Genomic DNA, 13,305 nt, shown 5'->3' with positions numbered 1-13,305 from the left:
GTCACACTTCTACAAATTAATGGTCATGTGGTCGTAGGTTGCAGTGGTGTACAACTGGATTGCATCAATCCGGCTAAAAGCCATAAAGATGCACTACACGATCTGCCAGTCATGCACTTTGGTCCTCTATTCGTCATCCTCAGAGCCAAAATCCATCCATCTGTCCGTCAATCATCTGTCCACAGGCTTCCCCATCAAGAGCCACTTGGCCAGAGAAGAAGCACTGGCATCAGCGCAACCCTGCCAAAGCCACCTGTTTCCCCCGCTCCCCCCCTCCCCGCCTCACTGATATGGCCCACTCTTCCTGTTACATAAAGAGCCAGTCGCATGGTTGCAATGCAGCATCGGATGTGGTTGTGCAACAGCATTAAAAATACTTCAGGGTCAGTTGGGAGGAAAGTTGAAAACGGCGACTACGACGGAGGGAATTCAAAGTGGAGTCGTCGGAAGCAGTAAGGAGGAGGTGGCAGGAGGCAGGCCCGAACTGTCAATGTGTGGATGCTGTGATTTTATTACCTCCATTAAGCACATACTGCATAAGTATGAGGTACTTGTTAGTTGTTGTTTTTAGGGAGGAGCTCGAAAGTTTAGCCAAAAACACTGAACGCCATTTTGGGTTTCAAAGTGGTGGATTGTCATTTAAATTTAGAAACTTTTCATTGATGTCGTTAATGTCTACGTTTGTTTGTTCACAATTTCACGTCCCATCCTTCCACTGCCTTATCTTTATTTTGTTGGTCTGTCTGTGTGCTGTCAGGAATGCTATTCTCTGGGAAATGGAGAATTACACAAGACATCACTAACATTTCTAACAAAGTTAGACGGACATTTTTATTTTTTAATGACATGCTAGAGGGGTGTGCATCTCTCGTATATAAAGACAATTTAATACATATCTCAACACAGGGGTTGCGATACGATTCAAGGTTGGCTCGATTTTAAAGTGGAACAATTTGATTCAGTTCGATTTAGCTGGATTCTGATTTGATTCAATATGGTAGGGCTCAATTCGTGAGGGTATGATGAATTGAGTTTCTTGTCAGTTATATATGAATCAACTTGTCAGTAGTGTAAATGCCACATTTCTTTCAAACGTGCGTCTCTCCAATGAAATGTGATTTGTTACGCATCTCAATATATTTTAAAAGGGAACAATTCTCTGCGATCTTTTAAATAAAAACTGATTTGGTGATGCCAATCGTTTCAGTTTCAATTTCCGTTATACATGCTATGCTAGGACCTTTTTGATAACCGTTGCCCCCTTTGATAACCGTTGCCCCCTTTTTCAAACTGCAAATTATCTCAATCTAACTTCAACAAATTCATATTCCATGAAACAGAATGTGACTTGCGAATACAGAGACATAATCACACTTGGACAAACGTTGCACCAGGAATTGACTGACTGTCCAGTAGCATTCGTTGCATCCTTGCTCATGTTAGATGCTGATTACAGAAACTGCTACTTGCCACAATGTGGTCTGACAAACCAACCACAAAAACGGCCCTCTGCATTCTTGTTTCTCTACATGGCCAGCAGTTTGCTCTCCATTGACAGCTATTGCAGTCGCAGGTGAAATCAACATTCATGTACGCACACAGCAACACAATGCAAGGGATTCAAACTACAAGCAAAGAGTTGTTGTTATCAAGAGCACGTGTCTTACAGAGCAATTAAATCCTCGCGTCTGAACATGTGGCACCAGGTGCGCTGCGCTAATAACGGAGGTGTTACAATAGCTGAAAGGCTGTCACTTCAATTACTCATACAACAACACAACTCATTTGCATTCATGACCTGCATTTATGTCAAGGCCGCATAAGTTTACAGTACTTCGCGACACCAAACACTTTTTAGCGAGGTACACTATCTTGCTGATTGTTAATACTATCAACTTTTATATCATTATAATCCCAAACAGCCACACTATAGTTCCCTTGAGCAGCTGTAATATGAGTAACATTTGGATTGGAAGCACCACCCATATTAAATGTATTATGAGCTCCTTACATATGCAGAACGTCCGTTAGATCAGAAATAGGCAGTAAGTATAAACCATGGGCCGTATTGTTTAATCCGATAAATGAAATTATATCAAGGGTCATGTAATATTTCTTGCATAAATGTAGCAATTTTCCCGCTAAAAAAAATGTTTCATGATAATGTATTGATATTTATTGTTTCATTCTTTGATCCGAATGAAAATGAATTCAGTAATGTAGTCAAAATTAAATAAATAAAATAATTAAATATAAAGGATGAATTCTTATTTTATTGTCAACACAAATAAATTATACACTTTTGCTCGGTGACCACACTTGTTGCTCAAAACACTCTCATACCAAATCATGTTCTTCCACTAAAATGAATGGAAATGCCATTAATCTGTTCCTGCCGTAGTGTACTTTCTGGTGTGTGTGTGTGTGTGGGGGTGTGTGCGTGTGTGTGTGTGTATAATGCAGAAAAGCATATGAAAATAAGTTTCACAATTGACTCAGTAAGCAGCAAGAATATTATTACTCGTTTTTCCGCAGAGGATAATGAGAAAATAATTCCTGTGGGTATTGTTATTTTTATTATTTTTGTTATTGTTATTTGCGTTGCTTAACTGCTTGTGTTTAAATGACTTTGCTTAAAAGGTTATAACATCACAAACATTAATGCTATTTGTTAGCCCTTCAATGGTATTTTGCAATGTGCGTTAGCATTACGGTAGCGGACATTTTAAAGGCAAAATTGTATCAACTACGCAGTGTTTAAATATGTTCTCTTTAGTTTGACTGCAAACTGAAAAAAAATAAGCATGAACCCTTCTTTTTTGAAGAAGAAAAATTTTCACTAACTACCAAACTGCTGCTTGCTATGAATCGGCTCATTTCCCTGAAAACTCTTAAGGCATCACTGTACATTTACAAATTACCCGGTCAAATGTAGTCATTGAGCACGAATGTTTGTCCGACTCAGCATTACATGTTCCATCACTGCAATTACTGGAAGTGATTTTTTTTTTTATTTAACATACAAATTTTGATGTTTGCTTTGGCCAATCAGCATTTGAGTGGCACTGATGACAGAAGAGAAAACAATTTGCAAGCAGTTTCCATTCGACTTCAGCCCTGTAATAGCAGCAAAGCTGTACATCAGTCCAATCAGTCCACCGAGAAGCATTGTCTCCTTAATGAAGTGTGGAGTGTTACCACTGAGGGCTAAGTGTGTTTGTGTGTGTGTGTGTATATGTGTGTCATCTGAATTTAGCACCCAGCGGCCCTGCAAATCCTAGCGGCGGTAAAACAATAAGGAGATGATTGAGGTAAATTGCGCTGGTGTCTGTCGCTCTCTTACAAATAAATTGTCTCTCCTTTTGCCCTTGCTACAACACCTCTCTCTTCGTCTATCACATCGTCTGTATCTAGTCTGTCTGACACTTCGTATTGTTGTTATGTTTTTTTCCTGTCAAAACATCGAAACAGCACATTGCCTTGATTAGCCAGGCGTTGTCTTTGCTTATCGCCAAGTACCGTTACTCTCAGGCAAGCCCTGCGCCACAGTCATGATGGAAAGGATGTTTGTCTTGCATTTGCATACATCGCTGACACATCTTGGTTCATATCAACACCTACGGGCAGATTGAATCATGTTTCTTCCAAGCACTCCAGTTCCAAGGTACCAATCCGATCAGTAAAGCAAGGTTTATAGGTGGGCTTCCTATCTCAGTGTCAACTACGTAAACAGTAGGACCTGACCCGTTTTCAAAAATACTGTAATCATAATCGGAAAGGGTTTCCAGCTTAAACACCGATATGGATAAAACAATAAAAGCAGACTCCACCACTGTCCTCGACAGCCAAGCAAAGTTGCAGGAGTAAACCGACAGGTAAAGTTGCGACAACAGTGACTCAACATGTATCCTGTTTCAGATCTCTCTCTTTTTTTCTATCATGTTTTTAAAAGGCATCTTTTAAAGATTATATGTTTTGACATCGGAGAAAAAAATCAGTTTTTTCATCTTTCTTCATACAGTATGAGTCATAAAAAAGAAAATAACGGACTAGAGTGATTTCATGTTAAAGGCTATCAGAGGGCTACATGAATATTATTCTTTCAGAAACTTCACTAATTTCTTTTGCTTCTTTTCAACAAACATACGGCCTAAAAATTCTAAAGTATGTGTTTTTGCATGTTTTTGAAAATTTCTGCCAAATACTGGAATTGGCTAAAAAAATACATAGCGTTGTACGTTCTTTAAGTACTATTCATTTCTGTACTTCGGTTTTAAATGACTTAAATTGTTCCGTTTTTTTAAATAACTTGAATTCCTTTACCTTTAGTGTTGTTTTCTAAAAAGCTGTATAAAGAAAGATGCCTCACCTTGCCTAGTAAGGACTGTGTTATAGGCCATTCAACACACTCTATATAATAAGTTTCGGTCCATACACCCCAATTGTCAAGAATTACAGCACACTTAATTGGCCTTCCTGGAATAAGCAGAGACTCTTGAAGAGGATGGCGAGTCACCACCAAGAAATGTTGTATTAGTCCGTTTTTGTGCTTGTTATCAGAAGGTCAGAAAATGATATCAGCTTACACTAATACAAGACTTTATATCGACTTAGCATTTGACTTCGACATGGTTCCGTGCTATTATTGATTGGTCAAAGACAATAGCCACGTCAAGATAAAAACTGGACTGGATATTCTTAATTAGCACTTTCTTTACTGCCAGCTTTTGAATTAGCCATTACCTAGTGGTTCAAATAGATTTGGTGGAGACAGTGTGGCATTAACTTCCAATCAATGCACTGTTCCGTACCAGGCCACCTGCCCGTCATCGGTGCGTTAAAGGGTGTAGAGCACTGGTGTGATGTCGCACTATTTACTTAGCTGACGCAGCTACGGCTATTGCGATATACTCCGTAGTGGAAACACAATCCAGATCTGGGTTTACTTTTTCTAAACTACACTGTGGACATCTGGCTCAGCTATCCAAACAGGAAGTTAGAAGACCAGCAAAGAAGTACAGTACATGCAGAGACCACATAGAAAGGATTCAACGCAGTTTTATAATTGCTTCCGGTCAAGAAGCAAAATGATAAAGGCCGAACAAAACAAATGTCTCAGTTGAAACCAAGGTGGTGTGTTACAAACAACAACACAAGACCACAATATCCAAAACCCATCAACCTTTTTGCCATTCTCCTACAGCACTGAATGATTGGTCCACTTCGGTATGACTGCTGTTCATGCTTTGAAAGTATTTAGTTGGAGCACTGCTATCAATCTTTGGCCCAGGAAGGCCAGAAACAAAGGGTGCAGAAAAACAATAGAGTGTATTGACCATATATCACTTATTAGTGATGCAGCAGAGCACAGCGGTCTTTTGACAAGAGGGAGTGGGTGTCTAACAATTACTTGGCCAGTATTTAATTTAATTTAATTTGCATCATTAACCACATAAAAAATGCCGCCTCTATCCATGAGTGTGTATTATCGAGGACGTTCCTAGTTAAAATCAAGCCGCATCTATTGTGACACTATTTACTACCACATCCTATTGACTCCATTTGGCCATGGGTAAGATTTTCAGTCAGCAAAATACTGTAGTTATTAATTGTGAATGGTGGAAAATATTATATTAAAAGATAAATCTTCTTTAAGTGGGAGATAGGGGGTACGTTGATGGTGGTGTGAATGGTTACGTAATCTGAAATAACCACCACGGACAAAACGTTGCATTCGCTTGTGTGCGCAGAGACGGAGATAATGAAGTCATAAAATTGAAATTACACAGACACGCTCGCAACATATATGAGCACTGGGCGCCGAAAGATGGATAACAGCGATTAAAAAAAAAGTGAGGCGAGATTTAATAAAGAAAATGACTCAAGACAGAGTATGCAACAAAACAGGTGGAGTAAAGCAACATTTGAGGCAACAAAGAAATTATGCAGGCAGATGTCAGAAGTATAAAAATAGAACTACTTGCATTCCAATGCCTGGAGGGTGCACTATATTTGGCAGGTGCATCAGACACAATACCAGTATACTGAGTTTGAAGACGGAAAAAAATAAATAATGTGTTGCGATAGTCATCGATATCAATAGAAAATGCCTTTCACAAGATGGTCAATAGAAAAAAAAGAAATGAGAAGGCCTACCACGACTGCGGCATTGTGTGTGTTCAAAAAGAACCAATTAAACAAATGAAAAAGAAGTCGCCAAATCAACGATGAAGAAACAGCTCAAATTTAAATTGAGAAAATAAAATGAACTGTCAATTCAACCAATCTTTTCAAGAAGGGCTCAAGTCACTTTTGTGGGTCTCTTAATAGGCATCTCTACTTAAATTTTGTCGTCCAAAGGAATTAAACATTTCAAGAGGCGTTAATTACCCCTGATTTACGGCAACTCCGACCAAAAGTACATTTTCCAGAGGATGAACACACTTTTTAAAATAACCCAATTATCACAAAAACAAAAAAATGGAGCAAATCAAATATGCAACCTAATTCATCGCGTGCCGTTCGTAACTTCGTCATATATTGATTTTGGCGAAAACCAAGAACTATCATGTACATGCAGAGAACCAGCCAATGACGACATGATAATAAAATATTGCAAGTCGTTGGGAGAAAAAGAAACTAGTACGTGGTAACGTGGAGGGCGGGAGAAGAGAGAAATGGCGGCGCCAGCGGCCGGGGAATAGATGAAGGCGCGAGGCGTGGGCGGGCGCAACCAAGCTTGATAGACAGCCAAGAATAGAGCGCTAATTAACAGTCCAAAAACTGCTGGCTGGCAGGTACACTAAAAGGAACACGCTGAAGGAATAAAATGATGGAGGGCTTTCTGTTCAAATTCGATAGTAGAGCAACATTAGATTATATTGGAGTAAGGTGAACAACTGTATCATCGCGGGGGGTGGGATTCGTTCCAGAGCAAGGCGAAAATCTGCGACAGGGAGACCATATAAAAAACTTCCCCCGCCCCACATAGTGCTTTAAAACATGTTTAATCTTATGAAAACAGAGTTTTGAACACTCATTTTAAGAAGCCCGGTCGTAAGTGTGTGAGTCTAGACGTGAGCTGGGACCGACAGCATGGCTTGTGTGCGTGCGCTCATTAGGGGTGTTGTATCTCTCCCATGAAAGATGATTCACTACGGAACTTGGGGTGGGTGATAAGATTCATGGATGGTTCAATTATAAAGTGGGACAATTTGATTTGTCCTCATTCAGTACGGTTATGATTCGATTCAATACGGTACGGCTCATGATGCAATGAGATCCTTGTTGGTTACAATATGAACTTGTCTCTCTCTCTTGCTCTCTGTCTATTTCATGTATTTTAAAGTGGAGCCATTCGATTGGGTTTGATTCAAATTTTTTGGGGGGTTGGGTTGTTCTCCCCGCATTCAGTATACGGCTAAATAAATAAGCATTTCCTATCCCACATGCTAGGACATCACAATAAATATACTGCAAAAACGCAAAAAAATACCAGATCGTTACAAACACATATTTCCATGAAAACCAGCGATTTCCTCGTCAGATCGATCAGAGCCACAAAAAAAAAATCTGTCGGGGTGGGGAAAACTGTATCAGGTAGACTGCCCATAAAGGGTGCCATTTTGCCCCTAAAATTTTAAACATATTTGGCTCAGCCATTTGGTGATTTTTTTTTTCTTGAATATGTTTAGTTGATGTCAAAATTTTGCTCCACTTTCCTGCCCATCAGTCATATAGTGAAAAAGAGAGGAAATGTGACTATTTACTTTACAAGTAGATTTGAGAATGACGTATTTTGCACCCCTGAAATTTCAGTTCAAACAGTACGTTTAATGTGCCAAAGCTGCAGTTGCATGTAGTTTTTGAAAATTTTAAAAAGGAGGTGCACTTCAGTTGACACCATTGTTTTTTAAATACTTGATTATGTACAGTAGGTTATCTTGTCTCACCATGTGTGCGCCACGGTGAAGCGCCTCTGCTTGTGGATGTTGTTGTTGAGCAGCATGCGGCGGAGCAGCCTTGGCGAATTGCGCGGCGACAAGCGGGGGGAGATGGAGGAGGGTGAGCGCCGGTGTCCTCGAGGTCTCTCCGGGTGCAGCAGGTTCTCGCGAAGGATCTTCACCAGGTCCTCGTTCAAGCCCGAGTGCTTGGGCATGGGGGGCACGGCCAGGGTGTCCTGGTGCGTTGGCCCCATGGCTGCCTGCTGGGCCATGCCTCGCCCGCGGCTTGGCAACCAGCACCACCAGTAGCACCAGGAATAAGCCCGGGATCGAAAGACACAATTAAAGCAGTTATATCAGTCCATATAGTGAAGAAACCCCTGCACCGTCCCAAATTCCTCCAGATAGTGAAAAAAAATGTTGCCAGGTACAAAAAAAAAAAAAAATTAAAATCCCTTCTCGTTCCTCCCCTCTCCTTGACAAGAGATGATCACGGAGGCAGGCTGCCGCCTTTGTCTGCAACACTACACTGGATGTCTGCTGTGAGAAGATGAGGGGACGATGCAAGAGAGGAGAGAGGGCAGCAGGCAAAAAAAAAAAAAAGAAAAAAAAAAAAAAAGGATTTCCGTCTTTCAGAGCAGCGGCACGGTCTGGCAAATCCAAATCTGGCAGTAGTTGAACTAAATCAATGAGCGCGTGCCCCCTGAACGGCGCACCACCGCTTTAGTGAAATCCAACCACTGGGAACCATCACCAGCCCAGTGCGACTAAATCCAGTAAGGCTTGCTGGAGTTCTGCACCATCCAATCGAAGCAATTCATCCACCCTCCTCCTCCTCCCATCTTTCCTCCTGACACACACACAGAAAATGACTGCTGACTGCAGCCAGTTTACAAGCTACTGATCCTTTGAGCTGTACGCAGCGAGCGTGTGTGTGCGAGTGTGTGTTTAATAAAGGATAAAAAGAGGGAGGAATACAGTGTGCTTGAGTGATGCTGTGAAGATGTTTTAATAGAAGTGTGTTTCTGAGAGGGCAGCTAAAAGCCCGCATGAGTTATTGAGGGAGCTGAAGGCAGATACGTGGAGGGACAACTGCAAATGCCAAGTGTGTGCCCACGCATGCAACACTTCAGAGGGGACATACAGAAAATGGACTTTCAAGACAACAACAAATAGCAAATAAAAACATAATTGCAAATAGTCGAATCTCCGGAGCGCCTACCCACCGATCAAGTGTGAAATTAAACAAGTAAATACTTTATCTGCTTATTTCTGAAAATGTGTGAGCGAGCCATTCTGCACTTCCTAATTTACATAATTTTCTAATCAAACAAAGTTTTTCTTCCCACAATATAACCAGCAATGGTACGAGAAGATGCAGAGCCACTTTCAAGTTTGATAAACACTATAACGCAGTGCCAATATCATGCAGAAACAAATTCCCCACTGATATGACACCCCTGCTATTATGATGCAAGGTAAGGAAAGCTGCCTTTATTGAATGCTTAATTTAACATGAACTTCTGATGGTGGCACATGTTTGATTGCTGAGTGAAGTTGCCAATGTTATGTTATTTACCTTTGTGCCGGGTGGCCATGTGTAGCATGCACAAGAGTAGTGTGCAGACTGCGGCTTCCATGAGTTAAAATGATTTTACCAGACAAGTTCTCGGCTCTGCTCCCACAAGTAGTCACAAGAAGCCGGACAGCCTGTTACACTCGCACTTGCAAGTGAGATCTAGCCCACTGTAACAGATAGACCTGCTGCTGAGATGAAGTGAGCCACACGGAAGTCAAGACTGCCAATAGTGGGTAGCTAATGCTGAGCTAGCGGATCACAAGCTGCTAGCTCGAGTCTTGTACAGCAGTGACATTCTTCATTTGGATGAGGTCTAAATGATGTTTTGCTTCAAGCTTTCACTTTATAAACAAAGAGTAGATGTCTTGTCATAATCATTAGTTTATCAATAGTTTAATGAGTTATGTTTAATTGTTTTTACACTTATATGACAGTTTTGAACCTGGTACAGGTGACAATGAAGCCCCACCTATTTGCACTTTGCTATTCACATTTTTTTCCGTTCTTTCTGTGGTATCAGAAATTAATTTGTTTGCTGCTAAAAGATGCCACAAGATGGCACTAAATCCCTGGCTAATGGGTAAGTAGTAGGGATGTAAAGATTAATTGAAAATCAATATATCAATTTAATCTGCTTAAAATATAAATCAAGGTAAGAAATAAAAGTATCGATTCGCAACGTTAACCGGAGCCACTCTCTCATGTCTCTGTTGCAAAAAAAAAAAAAAAAAACCCTGCCTTGTCTGCCACGCACATGCACATTAGTGGTAATCCAGGTCATCCGCGATGCAAAACAGAAGCATTGTGTGTAGTGCAGTTTCATGGCTAAACCCTGTTAGCGTTACTTCATACAATCTAAACCTCCCTTTCAAAGAAGCACGAGGGTCATAATCGAGTACAGTGAAAAGGAAATATGTTGCGGGGAATGCCTGATTTAATTTTGGATATAGTCATACAAAGTCATCTCTGGGAGCTAGCCGTAGATAGCACACAAAGGCTACCATGTGAATCTGATGGAATGCCACACTCAATGTCCTGTTGTGCCAAGATAATACAATACAAAACAAATTTATATAGCGCATTTCTCAACAACAAAGCGCTTTCCATATGCAGTCATATAAATTAGCAGGTAATTAGAACACAAATTCAAATTAAATAGTAATAATAGACACCAGAAGAAAAGCAGAACTACAACAATCTCATGTTGAGTCCAAAGCTAAAGAATAAAAATTAGTCTTCAAACAGATTTTAAAAATGGACAGACAGGGAGCTTGCCTAACATTTAATGACAAATCATTCCATCGGGAAAGACCAGCAACAGAAAAGGTGCAATCCCCCTTGAGGCTCCGCCTTGTCCTCGCCCCCTCCAGCAGCATTTGGTCCACAGACCTGAAGCAGCGGGCAGGTGCGTAGGGGTGGACGAGCTCAGAGAGGTACGCTGGGGCAAGGCCATTTAAAGATTTGAAGATGAACAGAAGTATCTTAAAGCAAACTCTAAAGTACACTGGGAGCCAATGAAGAGAGGCCAAGATTGGGTGAGCCGTCTTCCGAGTGCCAGTTAAGAGGCAAGCGGCATCATTTTGGACCAGTTGGTGGCGTTTAAGCAAGGACTGGCTGACTCCAAAGTAAAGTGCATTACAGTAATCTCGCCTAGATGTAACGAACCCATGGATTACTGTTTCGTTAAGTGCTGTTGGGAAAGAAAGATCTTCACTAATGCTAGCTGCCTAACGTGAAAGAAGCTGGATCGAACAACAGCACTGATCTGCTGATCTAACCTAAAATCACTGCCTAGTTTAAAACCTAAGTTTGAGACTGTTGGCTTTAGATAAGATGCCAGGGGGCTGAGGTCAACAGGATTGAGAGTAGAAGGGCCACTGGGACAGAACACCATAACCTCTGTCTGCTTTTCATTGAAATTCAGGAAGTTAAGTGACATCCAGATTTTGATTTCCTCTAGGCAGGACAAAAGTGGTCTCAAGGAGAAAGCGTCTTTTTTGCTCAGCGGGACATAGATCTGGCTGTCATCAGCATAGCAATGGAAGGAAATTCCATGTTTTAGTAGGATGGAACCGAGGGGCAGCAGGTATAAGGAAAACAGCAAGGGCCCCAAAACGGAACCTTGTGGGACACCGTATGACTAATTGGCCGAGCGGGACTCAGTGCAACCTCGGCGAACACAAAAGGTCCTGCCGGTCAAGCAGGATCTGAACCACACTAGAGCGCTACCTCAAATGCCCACTTGGTGCTGTAAACGAGCCAGAAGAATACTGTAGCCCACCGCGTCAAAAGCTGTGGTTAGATCTAACAAGAAAAGACATACATAGTCTCCGGTGAAGTTTTCCAAGAGAATATCATTCAAAACTCGTAACAGGGCTGACTCTGTGCTATGCATTTAAAACAACAGTCTGAGCTGTAGCAACCTTGTCCATAAAAAACAGCAAAAATCAACAACACATTTCAGGGGGTCTAGGAAATTTGGCTGACGAGGTTTAAGTGCAGAATCGATAGTATCAAATAGGGTTTGCGGATTATGAAAATTTGCCTGAATAAGATTGGACAAGTATTTCCTCTTTGACTATTTCACCATGTTTTGATAAATGTGTTAGCAGTCTTATAGGATTTGATACGAGACCTGTAGCCTGTCTTTTTTCCACCTGCGTTCAGCTTTGCGGCATTCTTGTTTAGCTGCATGAGTTCTTTCATTAAGCCATGGCTACGGTTAAGTGATACACCTTGACTGCTCTAACATGACAGGGAGGAGATATGTTTAGCCTGGGTTATAAGTGGAAGTTAAGAGTATTTGAAGTAGATGCACGAACATGTTTTTTAAAATGAAAAATAAAACATTTATTGTTAAGGGTAATAAAATTTACTTCAAATGTTTTAGGACCATATTTTTGTGCAAGCTTTTAGTTAGAACTATTAATATAGGAACATCAATTAATTACACTTTTTTCACTACTATATTCTCGACAAGGCTCGGTCCAACCTGAACGGCATGGGTTAAAAGTACTTCTACTTCCATTGTTTCTTATTGGAAAAAATGAAAATTTGTTATAAATTAACCTAATGGAAAAAAATATCAATAGAGTGCAAATTCCCCTGTGAATTTGCATGTAAATGACAGGATATGCTGAAATGACGAGGGACATTACACGATAGAGTAATCATTAGCATCAGAATCAGCCAATTTCACCTCAAAAATTGAGCTTGTACCACCAAAGAAAGAAATGAAATAAATGACACTCAATGCGCCACGGCATAATCAAAGAATTCAGTGATACTGGATGAGTACGCCCTCTAGTGGCTGCAAACAGCAAGGGGATAACATAAGAGCCATTTATCGTCCGCCATTCCAGATTCAAGTAGCAGTTCTACTTCTCCAAGGCAGCGTAATAGCGTTCTTCTTCATCACGATCGCCATTTGTCTGCCAATCTTGGCCCTCATCTATTCAACCCCGTGACTCCTTCACAGAGAATTCTGGCTTGTGGGAATAAAATTCTGCGTAATCACATTCAAATGAATTGAACTGCATCAATGTGACTGTTAAGTCGGCAGGGCCTGGCACGTTACATCATGGTATCGCTGATTCGGCGAAGCGCAAACTGTGACACATTCGGACGCGGCAGCTTGCGTTCCAGCATTGCCAGCCATTTTTTTTTCTTTTTCACTCTGCTGTTTCTCTCTTCACCGCCTTCACTTCTGCTTCTTTTCCTCTGACATTTTTCTTTGCAAAAGATTTTCCTTAAGCCGTGAACACGCGATAAAATGTGTGCATC

At 41.0% G+C, this 13,305-nt stretch overlaps 1 protein-coding gene across 4 annotated transcripts in view; it reads right to left on the bottom strand.

Moving 5' to 3' along the window:
• Positions 1–13,305, bottom strand: part of pde4d (phosphodiesterase 4D, cAMP-specific) — a 165,875-nt gene that overhangs the window by 102,795 nt on the left and 49,775 nt on the right. Inside the window, exon 1 of one of the 4 annotated variants that reach the window (XM_088295246.1) lies at positions 7,953–8,772. The exons of 2 other annotated variants lie outside the window; for them this stretch is intronic. In XM_088295246.1, the coding sequence (XP_088151372.1) occupies positions 7,953–8,215 (263 nt within the window). In that variant the 5' untranslated portion in view covers positions 8,216–8,772. Of the gene's footprint in view, positions 1–7,952; positions 8,773–13,305 lie in introns of those variants that run through there. One more of the 4 variants, XM_088295247.1, reaches the window with a different exon arrangement.

This window comes from Idiotropiscis lumnitzeri, chromosome 1 (genome assembly GCF_059441095.1).
Source record: "Idiotropiscis lumnitzeri isolate Australia: NSW breed Sydney's pygmy pipehorse chromosome 1, RoL_Ilum_1.0, whole genome shotgun sequence".
Classification (NCBI taxonomy): Eukaryota; Metazoa; Chordata; class Actinopteri; order Syngnathiformes; family Syngnathidae; genus Idiotropiscis; species Idiotropiscis lumnitzeri.
This window is presented reverse-complemented; position numbering and strand designations above follow the sequence as displayed.